The sequence below is a fragment of the Parasteatoda tepidariorum genome, chromosome 3 (assembly GCF_982258835.1).
Source record: "Parasteatoda tepidariorum strain Cologne lab strain chromosome 3, Ptep-v5.0, whole genome shotgun sequence".
In the NCBI taxonomy this organism is placed as follows: domain Eukaryota; kingdom Metazoa; phylum Arthropoda; class Arachnida; order Araneae; family Theridiidae; genus Parasteatoda; species Parasteatoda tepidariorum.
Genome location: NC_141757.1, coordinates 36,691,306 through 36,709,988, shown reverse-complemented (window position 1 = coordinate 36,709,988; position 18,683 = coordinate 36,691,306). Strand labels below are relative to the sequence as shown.

At 24.9% G+C, this 18,683-nt stretch overlaps 1 protein-coding gene across 22 annotated transcripts in view; it reads left to right on the top strand.

Annotated features, from left to right (window-relative positions):
* l(1)G0196 (inositol hexakisphosphate and diphosphoinositol-pentakisphosphate kinase) overlaps positions 1 to 17,407 on the top strand; it is a 66,802-nt gene extending 49,395 nt beyond the window's left edge. For 16 of the 22 annotated variants that reach the window (XM_087159086.1, XM_087159081.1, XM_087159080.1 and 13 more), the window contains 7 exons: positions 3,071 to 3,188; positions 4,204 to 4,302; positions 5,507 to 5,572; positions 7,798 to 7,926; positions 10,953 to 11,042; positions 12,265 to 12,480; positions 17,140 to 17,407. In XM_087159086.1, coding sequence (XP_087015212.1) covers positions 3,071 to 3,188; positions 4,204 to 4,302; positions 5,507 to 5,572; positions 7,798 to 7,926; positions 10,953 to 11,042; positions 12,265 to 12,480; positions 17,140 to 17,342 — 921 coding nt within the window. In that variant the 3' untranslated portion in view covers positions 17,343 to 17,407. The remainder of the gene's footprint in view (positions 1 to 3,070; positions 3,189 to 4,203; positions 4,303 to 5,506; positions 5,573 to 7,797; positions 7,927 to 10,952; positions 11,043 to 12,264; positions 12,481 to 17,139) is intronic. The other 6 variants (XM_087159075.1, XM_087159074.1, XM_087159076.1 and 3 more) reach the window with 3 other exon arrangements.
* The last annotated feature ends 1,276 nt before the right edge of the window (positions 17,408 to 18,683 follow it).

The window sequence follows — 18,683 nt, the reverse complement described above, 5'->3', positions numbered from 1 at the left end:
ATTTTTACCTCACTTTTTTAAATATTTCTTAAAAGTTTTGTTTCTTCATTTTTTAATGAAAATAAGACTTAATTCTTATATATTATATACTCACTTACAATAGTATATTTTGAGTGAATTAAGTTTTACGAAGGTATCACTTTTTGATAAGTAATCAGTATTCGGTTATCAGTTGTTTTTTTGAAACAAAGTAATCTGTAACATTATTTTCTGAGTTTTCTTATTCTGTGATACATGTTTTTATAACAAGGAATAAGATTATAATGCAACATTTTAGTTAATTTTATCGGAAACAAATTTTGAATGGGGCTTATTTTTCAAATGTTTCATTATCATAATTTTTTTTAGTGTTTTCTGTAATTGAAATTTTATTTCCTGATTATATTAGTCTTGTCATTTCATTGTTTGACTTAGATTTCAAAACTGCTGAGCTCAAAATATTTCCAAAAATTTTGTGTATTCTGCTTTATAATTTTAAATTCAAGGTCTTATATTTTAATCCCTGAATAACAAATATAGGAATACTTTATCTTTATGCTAACATAAAAAGAAATATGTAATTAAGTTAGCTAGCAAATATGGTTTTTAATTCTAAAAGCATGTCTTTTGCTAAAATAAGTTTAATAAAAAATAAATCAAATTTGAGTGTTTATAACACAATATAAGATTTTTAATAGTGAGAAAAAAAATTCTTTTCAACCTATATTGTGATTACCAATATTGTGATTGCTTTAGTTTTCTTGTATGAAAATTAAATCTTCAGTTTTATAAGAAATTTTATGTATGTAATTCATATTAAAAGAATTCTTGTTTAAATTTTAGAGCTCTGAATAATGTAACTAAGGTTTCATTACTTTTTTTTCTTTAAATAAAATGCAACTTACCTTTAAACATAAAGTATACTTATAAAAACAAATATTCAATGCAACTTTCTGTGTGTCTGCAATTTTTTAATGACTTTAAAATTCATTTTAAACTATAAAATTTGAAATGCATGTAATATTTTTCTTCTTCTTTTAAGTCTTGTTTGTAATTGATTATTATAATTTCTTTCACAAAAAATTAGAGTTTTCATCATTTGAAGTCACTTTTTCAATTATTTTCTCTAGAGTATTTCAAAATAGAAAAACTTAGTGGAATTTATGAAGTTTTAAATTAAATATATCTTACCTCTTTGCTTCATTTTAAATCTTAAGATAACTGAAATAGCACCAACGTAATCTTTTAAAAAGCAATTTTACTATTTTCATTGTTATGAGAGATAAAACTAGAGTATCCTTAGAAGCCTTATGTGCACGATAAAGCAATAAGAAAATGATATCACTCTTTCATAAATACAAAGATGATTTAAAATACAAATAAATTATTATATGCATAAAAAAATAGTTTTTTTAACTAATGCTATAAACTTCAAAATAAGAACTTTTACATTTTTGAATTCAATTTGCAAAATTTTGAAGTGAAACATAATAATATTCCCAAAGTAATTACACTTGAAAAAATTATTAAAATATATAATTGTTAACGAATAATTTTAACTTATTTTATAATTGTTTTATTAATTTAGCATTCATATTTCCTTGATTATAAATATGCTACAAAAAAAAATTTGCTTCAAAAAATTGCTCTATGTCCTTATTTTGTTAAGTTTGTTTTATTCTATTCAGTAAATTATGAAACAAAATTTTAGTGTGAGTGAACTATCTTGGTAAACGACTTAATAGTTTTTAGAATATTGTGCCAGTTGAGCAGTTATTTATTTGTGAATTACTGTTATCTTTATTAGAATCATTTACCTGGTTCTGGATAACTTGTCTGGATAAGATTCTGGATTACTTGTATATACTTGAAAATGCTGAGCAAAAAATCTGTTTTAAAGTATTCCTTTATTTTAAAATTTCTTAATTATAACAGTTTCAACACAAAGGAGCAGGAAGAACAATAAACAATAATCATTTAATAATAAACAATAAACATTAACAATGAATATTTTAAAAGAAACAATAAAAAGTCAAAAGGGGAGCAAACGACTATTTCATTTAAAGTTTGATAGTTTAAGTATTCTTGTTCTTGCTTCCCAATATAAATTGGTGATCTCTCCATTATCCTGTGACCTTCTTTCTAGACCTTATTTATTTTAAAGTTTAATTGATTTTTTTAATCATTAAAAACTATATCCACCACTTTGCAAAATAAATTTATAAATCATTAGTATAAAAATATTTTCAAGACTTCCATTCAAATTTTTGAAAATAATATGTTGATACTCCTCCTTATAAGCTTTTCAAATAAAATCTAGGTTTAAATACTCAGCTTTTAAAAAGCCATACAAAAACATAACTGATTAATAAAGCATAAATATTATTTATTATGAAATATAAATGTGAAAATATTACTATTGAATTCATTAAAAATAAAGTACTTAATGAACACCCACTAAAATTACCATTTAAAAAAATGATATTTTATATTTTAATATCCTTATCATTATTTGTACCTGTGTTCCTCAACCAACTGATATTTTCCAAGAAAAATGAAAAGAAAAAAATGAAAATTAAATTTTACGACATAGAAAAACATGTTGCAGTATAAAATATTTGAAAACTTCGTTTTCCACTATAATAACTTGTTTCAAAATGAAAAATTTTGAAAATGAATATTTGCTATGTAACTTAATTTCAATTTTCATATTTAGTTTCACTTTTTTCATTTTTTTAAGGGAGTATTCTGAATTTGGCATATTTTATCTGATAACAACATTATGCAGTTAAAGTGTTATTTTATTTCGTTTACAAGAAGAAAAAAAGTTCTCTCTTTCTTATTTCTAGTATATGTTTCCAAGTTTCAGGAGAACAACGAATTTTAAAACAACATATTTCATACAGCAAATTCTTTAATTAAAGTCACTGTCAAATTCTTTAATTAAATCACTGAAAAAAGAAACAAAGTCCTTAAGAGTTTTTGTTATCTTAGATAAAATTTGAGAATGGTTTAAATGTTTTTCTTTATTGGTAAACATATTTTTTATACATTCTATCCCTAAATAAAGTTTTTTTCATGTTATTAATAGGATTCACCTACTATTCTTGAAGAAAATGAAGTGAAGGATGAAAAGAAGATAAATTCTAGTCGATCTAAACCATCTGAACCTATTCCTATTCAAAAAACAACCACTAAAGTTACTACTAGTTAGTATAACTTTTAATTTTAATCTTCATTTTTTTACCTGTTGACTCACAGATTATGGGCTAGAAAGGCTTTTCAAAATAATATTAGTATGATATGTGTCCAATTTTAGTATTATTTTTTATGCAATATTATTAATTTACTTAAATAAGGTACCTTGAGCAATCTGAGTTTCTGAAAAGGTTAATAAAACTATTTTTGATATCTTTGTTTTGACTGTTGAGACTGAGTTCATTTAAGGTAGAAACTGTGTGCTTTTTTGCAAGATAGATTTAATTAGTTACCAGGTTTTTTATTCAAATGTTGTAGCAAAGTTGCATAGGGAGAAAAAAAAATTACGCTTTCTGTCTGAAGATTTTATGAGTGAAAGTTTAATATTATTTCTGGGTTTCAATCAAGTCGTTGTTTGGAATGAACTAAAGCGGTGATTTACTCATGACCACCCAATGCTATTTATCAATAGCATTAAATTCCCACAGCTAACTCTAATTCTGTGAAAGTTGAGTCAGACTAGCATGTTCTCTCATCCTGCTATTTTGTGTTTTTCTATTAATAGGATTTTACTGTATTTTATTGTACAGTTTTATACAGTTTTACTGTACAGTTGTATTGTACAGTTTATTGAAACTATTTTAAATATTTGACCCTCATTGAGGACAGGAGTGATACATATCAGTTTCCCTTTTATGTTAACATTATTTTATTTAAATTATTATTTTATTTAAATTATTATTTTATTTAAATTATTATTTTATTTATTAACAATGAGTTCTCTAATTTTTTTAATTTTATAAAAAACCTTTTGTGTTTGGCTGCATACATAAAGAAATATACCTTCTTGCACCCAAATGATTACTTAAGCAGACAAAGCTAAGGAACTTTTTTGTTGTTTCTTCTACTGTTATCACTGCATGCACTTCAAACTACTAAATCTAGTTTGTCATTATGTCAACAGATTCTAAATGTATTTCAAGGAATTGTATGTTATTTATTTAACATAATTATTCTTTTTTTCAGGTCTTCCACATAAGCCTTGTGTGATAATGAAAAGCAGCAGCGACTCATCTCGCCCTAGAAGTCTTGATAGTGAGAGTAAACAAACGAAAGCAGACAAAGGTAAAATATTATGTATAATTAAAAATCTTAATATAATTTTAATTTCTTTATTAACTTACCTTCTAGAGATAGTTGACTCACTTCAGTGTCCTATGACCCAGATGCAAATTGGCTTCTTGAATTTGATTTTGTATTGACTATTATGCTGATATTAATAGTCTCTATGCCAAATAGCTAATAATCACTGTAAATTAATTTTGAAACTTATAATTGATTTACATATAGCAAGAAAGACACTACCTATTTTTATACCCTTCTCACATTAGTTGAAGATTATATAATGTATAAAAAAATATGTTGTTTTTTTATATTATACCAACATGTTTTAAAGCTCTAAAATATGTTGGTATTTTCACACATTCCATTTCGTATTTCATAATGAAAAAAAAAATCACTTTTATGTACTAGTGAATTTTGATGACAAGTACAAAGCACCTAATACAAACCAGGTTTTAAAAAAAATAGTTGCAAATACTTTTTGCATAGCTTATATATGAAATAATGTGTTTGTAAAATGTGTTACAAGAAATTTTAAAATATTTTATTACTTTAAAAATTTCGTATTTTTACGACTCATGTATCAAGGTTTCCCTCTTGTGCATTTTGAAGCATCGTAAATCATTGTTTTTTTTAATTATTATTTCTATTTTGTATAATTTGAATTAATAAGATTTCTTTTAAAATATTGAAATTAAATAAACTAAGTTTTCATAGCCCTGATTGGTAATTTACATAATATAATAATCACTGTTTTATCTTCAAAAGGTGTATTAAAAAAATATCCATTTTTCAACTTTTATGAAATCGCTTCGCTTTTGGATCATAGGCAATCTTTACAAAGAATCAGATGAAAATTATAGAGTTGTAATTCTCGTGTAATTCAAAGGCAATCTTCTAATGTATTATATTTCATTTTACTATGCCCATAAAAACCAGTTAAAAATTTTACCAGTATTAAAATTTTACTAATGCCTATAACTATAGTAGGAAGTTATAAAAAATTGAGATTATAAATTCTATAATGAACCAATCAATGTTTTTAGAAAATCAATTTTTTTCTCAATGTACTTTTTGAGTGTTTTTTAAAAGCTTTGGTTTTTTTTTCACATTTAGAGAAATGTCAGCTGAATTAAAGTTTTATTTATCTTTGGTATATTAGTCAGTATTCAGTAAATTTTATTTGTTGTATGTCTTCATTTTATAGACAGTCCTCATACTCAGAGCTTAGAAGATGTATCATCTGTAAATACAAAATTACAAGAACGTCGTGGTATGTCATTTAATAAGTTGATTTTATTTCTTTTATGAATCTTGAAAACCTTACAACATCTTTGAAATTATACTTGAATTATTTGTTAGAATGAAAATAAAAGTATTGTATCAATTAAAATACTTCAATCAATTAAAGTAGATTGAACAATATTTGCATTTCATGTAATATAGATACCTATTACTATTCTGTAAAATTAAGGTCATTTTATGCATAAAAAAAGAAGTTATGTGAATAGATGAGATGCTCAACCATCTTTGGATAACAAGCTACAATACCTGTTAAGTTCAATATAAATGAAGTAAAGCTGTAACCTTATAAGGAGTGTATTTAGATTATATTTTAAAGATTTCATATATAAATAATATTTTTTTTAGGTGTAGTTAATTAAAAAAAAAACTTAATATAAATAACTTAGTCTAAATATGTACATAGTTACGTGGGAAATTATTACAAGTTTATAGGTATGTAAAATAAGAAAAAAAATCATGTTACTGGCAAACTTTTGTTTTTGTTAAACTTAGTTTTTTTATTGTTCAAAAAAAAAAAAATTTGTTACTAAATTTGCTAATAAAATATTAAACTTTTTCAGTTTTGGAAAATTTTCTTTTCTCAATTACTTATTATTACAGAACTTGTCTGAAAAAATATTTTACTAATTTTTTCCACTTTTTTTCTATCATATTTTTTAAGATAATTTAGTATCCAATTTTAAAGGCTCTGTGGTGCACATGTTATATATATATATATATATATATATATATATATATATATATATATATATATATATCTTATGAATAGTAACTCAAAAGCATAATCAAGAAATAAGTGACTGATAACTTAAATATGTCAAAATGACTAAACTTGATATTTCTATTACAAATCTAATTTTAAAATAATTAAAATATCTCAATCAATGTTTTTTTCCAATTATCAATTTTTAAGCTAAAAAACTTATATATAAAGACTGGCAAAAAGGGAGGGGAGACTATATTATATTAATTTCATGTCAATTGGGTACTTACACTTCAAGAAAAAGAAGATCACAAATACCCACACATGTGACCTATGACGTCAGCATCGTTTATAAAAAAAGTGGTATGTTAAAGTTGAGCTAAGTTTCTCAAAATAAGTTAGATTGTTAATTAATATCTTCAAGAAAAAGAAGATCACAAATACCCACACATGTGACCTATGACGTCAGCATCGTTTATAAAAAAAGTGGTGTGTTAAAGTTGAGCTAAGTTTCTCAAAATAAGTTAGATTGTTAATTAATGTAAAGTTACTTAAATGCAGCGTATCGAACATCAAATTTATCGAAATATAATTCTTTCTCATCTACGTCTTTAACTTAACTTAGATTTATTATTTGTTGATGCATTTTATTGTAACTGTGATATATCTTCATTTTGTGTACCTGGCAACTTTGATGCATAATTAGCTTATGTTCTACATCATTTCATGCCTGTCTTTGTTAAGTAAGAATGTAGAGTGAAAGAACTGAAATCTTTGTGTAAGGATATAGAATGTGTCACTTAAGAGAATTGATAATTGACAGGCTTAGCTTACTCGAAATAGAATAGAGAGAACAGATGCTAATGTAAACAAATGCCACATTTCTACAACCAATCAGGATCGAGATAAACCCACTATGTCACTTGCAGGTATCCCATTATATAAAAAATCTGGCAATTATATCAATATTAACATGAGAACTTTCAAATTTTGAGAGTCTCCTTAGCGAATATTTAGTTATCTAGAGTAAAAAATTATTCATGTTTATTCTGTTAGTGAAAAAGATCAAATTTGAAGGGGGAGGGGAATATTTTATTTTTAAAACTATTTTTTATTTCTTTTGCTAAATTAATTTAAATGCAATTTACAGTGTTAAAAATTTATTAATCCTTATTTAAGAATTACTTTAAATTCATATATTGTTTTTATTAACTATACATTAAAGTATATTTATTAGATTGTATTTTTATTACCATGTTTATAGAGCATCTGTCATATTATTGCAATGTTAGCCTGATAATTTCCTAATAAAAATATTCAAAACATTTATCTTTGCAAAAGTTATACAAAGATTGTGCAAATTTTTCTCTTAGACTAAGAGAATCATATAATTTTTTTATCATAATTTCTTAATTCGTTACAATTTTATATTGACCTACTATAAAATCAGAATGTAATTTTGAAAAGAAAAATATTTGGTGCTTTTTTAGAGAGCTTTCAGCATAGACATTCAATTCCAGGGCAGCTGAGTTCATACCTGAGAATGTGTAGCGCTGCAGACCTTCCCAAAGTATATGGTAAATATTTTTGCTCCACTTCTCGACTTCACTGCTTTTCAGGTAAATATTTCCAGGAAAGAAACATGCTCTTTTATTTGATTTTGTAATTTTGATAACTTGTTTTCATTTGTAATAAACTAAACTTATTTTAATGTATCTATAATTCACCTAATTAGTAGTAGATTGATTTGACTGCTATGCATGTGATAATGTTTCAAAGGGCAAAGTGATCAATGAATTTTTTCCCTGGAAAAAAAAATTCTTAAGATTTGAGATTTAGGACTATATATATTTCTTTTTCCAATTTCTTTGTTAAAAGCAAACAACTTAACATTTTTCTTGTTTTTTTCTTTTTCAGTTTTTATATTATTGTTTCATTATTATATTTCATTTACACAATATTAGTGACCTTCAGAAGGTAGTACTCTCCTGTTTCAAAGCTCTGCTGTAATATCTGTTTATTCCAATCTTATTCTAGTTCTGTAATCTTATTCTTATTCTGATTCTATTATTTGATTGATGATTATTATAATCTTATTCTGATTCATATAAAATTTCTTGTGTGGGACCCCAAAAATTGTCCACTTACTTTTTTTTTATTCCATCTAAGTAATCAAAAGCAAAATTAACAAGTTAAAAATTATACTAATTTTCCTTATAAATTTTTTTTTTTTTTTAACATTTTTTATTACTAAAAATTAAATTTCAAGTATCATCATTATTCCGTTTTGGATGTATGAACTGCTTGCCTCTCTGAAAGTCTCTTATACATTAAATTAAACTTTTTTATGATTTGTATGAATCAATTATTGAATTTGTATGAATCAATTATTTGTATGAATCAATTATTTGAATCAATTATTGAACTAAAAAAAGACATTTTTCTATCTGTTCTATCTAAAAAAAAATTTCATTAATTGAAAAAAAAAACTATTACAAGTTAAATTACTTTCATTAACTGCAGGCATCAGGTGATTGTAAATTCCTTATATTTTCTTGAAAAGGAGTGTTATTATGTGTCCTGGGAGATTTCAGAATTGTTTCCCATAAAAAATTGTGGAAAAGTACAATGAACAATTAACCCTTTAACTGATTTGCTACTTGGGCTGGTTCTAGAGCTTGTGCAGAAAATTCCGCTTCAAATCGCACCATATCTCTAATAAATAGCAAATGGGGAAATCTGTTTTCCATGTGGAAAAAACTAACTTATCATATTCCAAGCTGAGTTCGGAAACTAAAGTAAATGTCAAAGGGTTAATGTTGAAATCTAAGTTAAACAATCATATTTAATCAATCGAAAAGGCATATTCTGTCTTTAGTTAATCTAAAGGCACTTCAAAAACTTATGACTTCAAAAGAAGAAATTCACTTTTATTCCATAAATTTTTCACGTATTTGGCAAAAAAATTTAAATGGCGGGGAAAAAAATGTCAAATACGAAAAACCTCGCAATTTTTATAGAGAGAAGAAATTTCCAAAAATGTGTGAATCTTTGAGAGATAGATTTGTAAAATGTAAAACAAAAACATGTATAATTTATTAATACTTGTTATGTTTTATAAATACATGATGTATATTATTAAGTTTTAAATTTGTTAAGAACTTTTGCAATCACATATTAATATAGATTTTGTTTTGAAACAATGCTGTATTTAATTACGATTGAAATCAGACATAAGCTTTTGCAATTATTCCTTCTGTTAAACCAGCTATGGGAAAGGATGTATTGAGTAGAAAAATTCTATAAAATTCTGCCCTTTAGCAAAAAATTATTAAATATATTTTAAAAATAATTTAAATTGTTTTTTTGTTAATACAATATACTTAGGATTATGTTTAAGAATATTTTATGACAATGAAAATTACTTATAATGTTCATTTCAGATCTATTATATTGTGTGTTTCTGTAAAAATTAAATTTTACCTTTTTGGACATGATTTACAATTCAAGTATTATTATATCATCCTAAGTTCCTATATTATGGTTTTTCAGAAATTTCTTTCAAACAAGAATAAACATTCATCTTTAAATCATTATCCAGTATGTATATTGTAATCAAAAAAATTTAATAATGTAAAATGGTTTGGAATGTAAATGGTTGGTTAAGAAATTTAGGACAATTATTAGTTTAACATAAAATATATTTCATTGACAAAATCGAATATTTTGGTTCAATTTAAAAATTGTCTGCTATAGTTGTTGTTGTAGTATATATATATATATATATATATATATATATATATATATATATATATATATATATATATATATATATATATATATATATATATATATATAATTGCTTTTCATTTTTTACCTTTTGGTTATGTGAGCCATAATATTATTTTTTAATAAATCAGTAAAGATTTAATCATTAATCAATTTATCATAATTTAAATGTTATTTTACATTATTTTTTCCATGTCTAATTTTCTGTTTTGTTGAAACAGTAGAAAAACTTTTCAAACTATCATATTTTAAAATTTTAAGTAATCCAAGTGAAATAATTTCATTTTACATTCATCATTATTTATCTTTCTTGAAGCAGATAGATATATTATGAATTGTACTCTGGATATATTCTGTGGCCAGTTAGCGGTTGGTGACATTTTTGAAATGTCAACAGCATCGTGAATATCGGTATAATAGTTGAATTTCATATATAATTAGCAGAACTGTATAATTTTACTTTACAAATAGCTGCTGTGTATATATTTTACATCAAACCTATTAAAATGTTGTGTTCTGTAATTTGTAGTAACAAATAAGCTCATTGAAAAGAGAGTGCATGTTTTTTTTATTTTGAATTATTAAAAAAATTGTGTTAAAAAAGTTTGCTGCTTCAAAAAGCTATGAGTTTTATTATTTCTTTTAGCATAGATGGTAGAAATGGTTAAAACTCAAAATGGTTTATAAATACTTATATTTCGTCATAGAAAATGGTTTTTATTTAAATAATCTATATTTGAGAAGCATACAACTTTGTTTTGGTTTCTAGCGCATGTTATGATTTTTAATATGGCTTTGCAGTTTGTATGTCTGTCCTTATGATTGAAAATGTTTATAGAAATTTATTTTTATTTAGGTTCAACGAACAGTTTGTTTAGTACTGCTGTTATAAGTGGATCCTCTAGTGCCCCAGAACTCAAAAATGCAGTCCCACCTTCATCTACGGGTAATGAATTTGAAATAAATTATTATATTTATTTACTGTAGTATGAGAGGAAGTGAGAGCTAGTATAATTTTCAATTTAAAATTCCACTTGAAAATTTTCATTTATTTATGCCCATGTATACTCATGGGAATAATTGTGTTTTATTAATGTAATTTTATTCTCAATTCATTCAAGAATCTCTCAATCCATCAAGGTTCTTGCTCATCAATATACTAAATTAATTTAAACGTATATAAGCCATCTAATAATCATTGGTGTGGCTCTAGGTGCTGATGAAATTTATGAAATTTCTGCTTACTGTTATCGTTAAAATTTTTATTTCACTACCTCTAGAAAAAGAACTTTTTAAGAAAGTTTTGAATGCTGACAGCTAAAAAATAAGTTTAATAACAATGTCAACAAACAATCGTATTTCTAAAATTCAAATATATAAATCAAATTTACTAACAGCTAGGGATTTGCTGTAACCCTAATGAAAAAATGTTTACTGTTTGTAGAAAAGTATATATAAGGATGTAATTCATTTGCTTCAATTAAAAAAATTTATTATTTTGTTGCTTATGTTTTCAAAACACATTAATTTTTTCCACCAATATATTCTTGATTTAACGATTATATATTTAATTATTCTAGTCAATAAATAAAATAATTAATGTACCATTTGAGAAATAAATATTAGAAAAAATCAATTAGAATAAAAAGTTCGAAATCAAAAACGAAATTCTAAAGATATGTATGTTAGCAAAAACAGCACTTCATGAAGAGACACACTGGAACCTTTCTGTAGTCAGTGGTTAAACCAAAAGCTGATTGCGCCTTGAGGCCCCGTGATGGAAAAACTAAATAAGAAAATGCAAATATTTAGTTTTTCCATTATGGGGCCTCGGAACACAGTCAGTTTTTGGTCCAACCACTGACTTCAAAAAGACTCCAGTGTCATGGTCAATGAGTGATGTTGCCAAGAAGATGGATTCTTTAAATTTTAAATTGTTCATAAGTTTGCAAAATCTCTATTTATTACCATCATTCATAACTCAATTGCCAATACTATGAAATGTATGACTCCCAATTTAAATTTTCTCTCAAGTTGCTTTGGTATTAAAAAAATTATTTTACCAAATTTGATTTTTTGTTTATTGATAGTATTTATCATTACTATCAGAAATACTTTTTTTCTTGAATTACTTTAAGGAAAACTGGTAATTAAATCTTTTTTAATAGATGGTTATTGCAATGTGCCTACTATTCGCCCCCTGGAGACTCTTCATAATGCTCTGTCTCTAAAGCAGTTGGATAGTTTCCTGGAACGCATGACCAGTGCCTCTTTTCGTATGTCTCTTCAGACCATGTGTAAATTACCCACATCTTCATCAGCCTCATCTGGCAACTCATCCACATCTCAACCATCTGCCTTACCTATTGTATCTCCTTCTAATAGTAAGTACATCCTAATATTCAGGGAGATTTTATGATGTTTTTAGAAGGCAAGGTTTTTTTTTCTTTTAAGAAAAAAAAACTTATATTTTTAATAGTTTAATCCATAAAGGAATTTATTAAATGGATATCCCTATACTATTTTCAACAAACGCTTTCATCATCGTCTCTTTTTTAAAAAAAGAAAAAAACAGAGGTGAAAGAGGCTCTCACAACTTTTTAATGTAAAGAAAGTTTTGTTTCATAGCAGAAAACAACTTTCGAATGTTTCAAGCCTGAAGTATATATTCAGATTAATTTTAAGCATAAATGTTTACGTGAATGTTCGAAGATTTATTTGAATATTTCTATAATTATTACCGATAAAATCGATTTCCTACGAAATATAATTTTTACACTACTTAATTTAAATGGAGCATGCATTTTGTGTATGGCATGTTTCATAAGAAGTGCTCTAAAAAATTTGTTGATAAAGTAATAATACAATAAAGACTGAAAGGATCAAAGAAAAGAAAGCTGATGACAGGATTATATCTTTTCATTATTTTGTTTCAGCTTTTTAACTTTTTTCTAATGATAAAAACAAAAAAAATTTTAAAAATTATTATTTTTCTTTTCTTTTTCATAAATCTTTATTACATTTTAATTTATATATCTCTAAAAAGCCTTGTGCCACTTCAAAAATTTCTTTCACCCTATATCTATGAAAAACAGTTCAGTTATCTGAAGTTTATATTAATAATTTCATGTTTAAAAAAATGTAATTACTGTATTTGAATCAATTTAAAATCAATGTTACTCATTGCCAGATATTTGGATCCTTTTCTTGATATTATAAGTACATAGTAATAAGGTTAAAAACAACTTCAGCCAGATTCTTGGCAATAAATTTCTTTAATTTTGTCTAGATATTGAAATTTTAACTGAGTACCCCATACTTATGTAATGTAGATCTTAAGTTAAAGAACAGATCTTAACTAAAAACTTGAATAAACAATCTTTAATTATATATAAAAATTTTTATCATTTGAAAACAGACATTGTGTTTCATGTTGTTAAAAAATTGTTTTTACAAAAGTAATAATAAAAAATGAATCATTACAAGAATGAGTAAAATATACATAAGACTAGTTAAGATATATTGAAACATTTATTTTTTCATAACATATCTGAAACTCTTTATAAATCTAAAATGTTTCATTGATCTGAAATTTATTAAATATTCATTATTATTTTATTTTTATTATCAAAATATAAATAAATAAATATTATTTTACATTGGTATGAGTTTATTTGTTTATAATGTTAATATTTTACAAAATAATAATACCATTTTAAAATTGTATTACATTGTTCAGTTCTAGTTTGAATTTAAAATTTTTAAGTAAATATTAGGTTCTATTGTTGTATAAGTATATAAAAATTTAGAAAACCTGTATGACCTGCATATTTGAAACTCTTTTTAAATCTTCTATAAACTTATAACTTATTTTAGGAAATAGCCTTCTTTTTTATGATTATAAACTTAGATTATTTAAAATAAATAAATAAATTTTATAATTATAAACTTAGATTATTTAAAATAAATTTATTATTTAGTTTTCTTATTTTATTCTTACTTAGAGAAGGATTTATTTTTTTATTATTTGTAAGTTTTTTACAAATTGGTATTCAATTTTTAGTAAGTTTCTTGTTCATCCCTTATATGAATGTTTAGAATACTACTCTTTGTGAATCATTTTATAATCTTGTTATTATGAAAGATTAAATTTTTACGATTTTTGAAGAAAAAAAATTTATTTTTATTTTTGAAGTTTGACGGTTGGAGAAATATAATAAATTTTAGTTTTCGCTTCCTTTATACAAATATAGTGGGAAAATAAATAAGGCTACCGAAGATTTTTAAAGACTATTAAAAATATCATGTTTTATCAATAAAGAATTTATTTTTAAATAGATTTTAAAATTTCAAACCTGTCTAGAATACGATTATTACAATTATTAAAAAAAAAAAAAAAAAATCAAGTAATGATTTTCAAATGCTTACTTTTTATCAATTGTGAGTCCATTTTAAAGTAAATTTTTATAGTTTTAACTCTTACTAAATGCAAATATTGCAATTAAATGTTTAAAGAAATCATAATTTTTAAAAGCTGACTTGTTAAAACACATTTATTATTTATTTTTTTAAGTAAATTTTAATATTTCTAATAATTTGGAATGCTATTTTTGCACTTCAATCAAAACATGGGTTTTAAAGGGCCATATGTTTTAACACTTTGAAATTTATTTTAAAGGCTATTTTATTATTTGTCAGAGTATTTTGTTAAAATAATTTAAAACAAATTAATTGTTACGTTACCTGTAAAAGTGGTCACAAAATTTTAGATGTGTGAGCATGACGAAATTCTAATCTATGATTTAATAAAAGTATGTATGAAGAGCTGTTTACTACATGTTTTAGATAATATATCTCAATGGCGTAATTGCCTGCTGATAGCGTTTTGATAACATTTAATGTTAGTGATAGTTGCCTAGTGTATGAGTCACACAGCATTTGTTATCATCTGGACACATCAGTGGTTAAACTTGTTTTATTCACTTGTAAATAAATATATCTTCAAATAGAAAAGTAAACAATAAAACACTTACATAATGAAACATTTACAACTATTTCTTTAGCTTAAATTTCTTTTTTTAGATTGTAAGTTTTATTCTTAGTTAAATTATTCTGTATTTGCGAATAAAATTTGATTTAAGGCGAATTGAGGTGTTATTATTTTTTTATATAACATTTTAGTGGTTGTAGTATTTTAATTTTATTAAATTTAATCAGTTTTATTGTATAATCTTCTAAATATAGCTTACCTAAAGAAAATGAATATATTAAAGACATGGACCCATATCCTAAAGATAAAAATTGAAAGATACCCCAAAATTAAAGCATTATATACTGAATAAATTAATATTCGACTTACCTATCTTCTAACCAAGTAATTAAAATATTATATTAACAAAACAAAAAACCCACCTGCTTAAATTTATATTAGAATTTTATTTAATGATTGTTTAAATTATTTTTATCCGATTACTGTAAAAATGATAAAATATCTTGATAATTTTTTTACTGTAATGATTTACATTGGCAGGGCTGATTGTGCTCCGGAAAAAATCCGGATTTCCGGATTTTTCGCTAACAGTGATCCGGAAGTTTCCGGAGATCGACGTTTCAAAAAATCATTGATCACAGAAGTTTCCGGAAATCAAATTTTCAAAGGTGGAAGGAACTTAAAAACACAGTTTATTTTATTTGTTTGTAAGGGAGAGCCAGAGCGATACTTTATAAGCTTATATTCATGATTAATATTCATTTTTTATCAGTGAATAGTTGTTTTAATCATAAACTCAAGAAGCACATATTTGTAAATTTTAATTACTTCTCACGGTCATCATAGGTATGTGTAAATGGTATAGGTGTGTGTAAAATTTTAAGTATATTTTAAGTAAACTAAGAAATATTGAGAAAAAGGAAAAGAACCTTGTTTAAATTTTTTTCAATTTAAACTGTCTTTTTTTTTTTTTTTTTTACTCCAGAAATTTTCCGGAATTTTGACTTAGGCTCACAATCACCCCTGCATTGGTCTTTTTCTTTAAATAATCAAGTGATTGAAACCAGCATTTAAATCATTAACAACCTGATAGTTATCCCTGTTACACTCAAGTGAAATGGTGGAACTTGCTATTTGTTTAACTGATGTCTTCAAAAATACGATTTCCATTTTTTTTTTTTTTTTTTTTAATAAATTTGTTTTAACGCTTGAAATTTTTAATCAGAATGTTCCAAGTTTGAGTCAACAATGGTATTATTGTGCATTCATGTTTATAACGACCTGATATTATAATGTCTGTTTTCATTTAAATAGACCACTATGTTGTAGCAGGGATCTTTTTATAATTCATTTGGTATATTCTATCCTGACAATTTCATTTACTTGGGTTTTGTAATCAACAACAGGAACAATATTACAATGAAAATACAAGGAAGAATCACTGTAGCCAATAGATGTTTTAATGGAATTTGAAAATATATAAAATTTAATGTAGTTCATAGAAAAACTAAAGTTTTATTATGTAAATCTCATTTAAGATCAATTTTAACATATCTTGTATGGATGAGGTTATGTTAGGTACCACCTGTAAGAAAAAGGTCTTGAGAAGTATTTTTGGAGGAATTTAAAAAAAAAATGATGTCTGGCTTAGAACAAATTTAGGGCTTTATCACTCATATAATGAACCTGACATTATCAAACGGCAAAAAATAAAATGGGCAGGCCACGTTATCAGAATGGATGAAGACCATATGACAAAAAAAAAGTTTTAAATGCCAGACCAGTTGGCTAACGAAAAAAAAGGCAGACCGTATTTGAGATGGGTAGATGGCCTAAAAAAAGACCTTTTGGTCTTAAGAACTGAAAACTAGAAAACGCTAGCAGGAAAAAGGTTAGAAAGGAAAAAACTTCTTGAGAAGGCCAAGGCCCACCCTGGGCTATCAAGCTATTGATGATATTCTATCCTGACAATTTATTTGTGCTTCTGTAAATAATTTGTGTTCTATTATGCATATTTAATACCAACATAAAACATATTTTTTTAATTTTTTAGGTATTTTATGGAGCGGCCCCCCATCTTTTGTATCAAGTAGTGGACCGTCATCTCCAAATTCATCAACTCTTGATATTTGGGCTCGATGGCGCCAAATGACCGAAGTGGACTCTGTTCTTGATTTCTCAGGTCCTGGAAGTCGTAGTAGCCTCAGCAATCCCCCTTCCCCACATGATCCTTGTTACTACAACAACAGTCTATGACAAATTTTAAGTCGTAGACAAACATCTCTGTAGACTGAGCTCTTAAGATGTATTTGAATCTCAAATTGATTATCCTATTACTGGGATCTAAATTATTTTTTAATGATTTAGCCTAGTTGCTCTTTTATTTTCAGAAATTACTAGCACACGGGTGATGTTTCTGATCACATATTGAATATGTGAATAATCGGTCAGATTTATTATTTTGAAAAATTTATATAAATTACATTTGAAATATAGTATTTCAAATTCAATAATTTATTTGTAATTTTCATACAAAAATACTGATGCTCTCATTACTTATTTAGTGGAGATTTATGTGATCGAGAAAAATTTTAACTAATTCTTGAAAATTATTCCGTTATCTTCTGAAAAACAGATAGTTCCTAGGATGTAAAATGAACCAAAAAAAGAATTAAGATTGTGTTGTAAATCATTATAGCTGTATTAATTTATTTAAAGCAATCTACATAAACTACAGATTGCTAAACCAGTATTATTTTTCTGATCAGTGAGTTTTAGCATTTATTTTTAGAGATATAATTCACTTTCATGTTTTTTAGTGTATTAAAAAAAAGCCTTTTCTTTTTGTTTGGAACACGATGTAGGGATTTATGTATTATCTCTTTGGTAGTTTAATTTTTAGAAAAAATTATTCAAATTTATCTTTGTTACAAGTTTTTATCATTAGTTTTATGTGATTTAGATAATGATAGGTTACCTACTATATATAATTGGTATAGAAAACTATGTTATTATTCAGTCAGTAGTATTTTTCCGCTTTGATATTTTTTATGAAAATATGCAATGACTTAAGAACTATTCATACTAAAACACTTTAGTAAAAGTAAGAACTGTTAGCTTTTTTCCTTATATCACAATTAATTTTTAATTCATTAGTTTTTACATCATATTTAAACATGGATTCTTTTGTAAACCTAAAAATTTTATCTAAAGTTTGATTTTATTTAATTTCAGAAGGGTTATTTCTATTATTACATGCAGAGAAAACTAAATTTAAATAATAATAGCTTTTAATCAATTTAATTCTCTAAGTTTAATCCAAATAAAAAATTTTAAAAAATTTATCAAAAAAGCTGCTATATTTATAAGAAACAAATAAGCATTTTCTTCATTCTAAGACAAGGAATTTGTTGAGAAATCACAAACTTTTCTATTATCAGCAGGTGTTAGTGATAATGTATTTTTATGTCGTGATAAGGGTTGCATGTGTGTCGACCAATTGCCTAAATTCAGTTTCAAAAAAAGAATCATATGTTTAACTAGTTGGTGTAAATTGATAAAGTAAGCCATTTCTAAGCGTTTTCTTGTTAAGTTTTG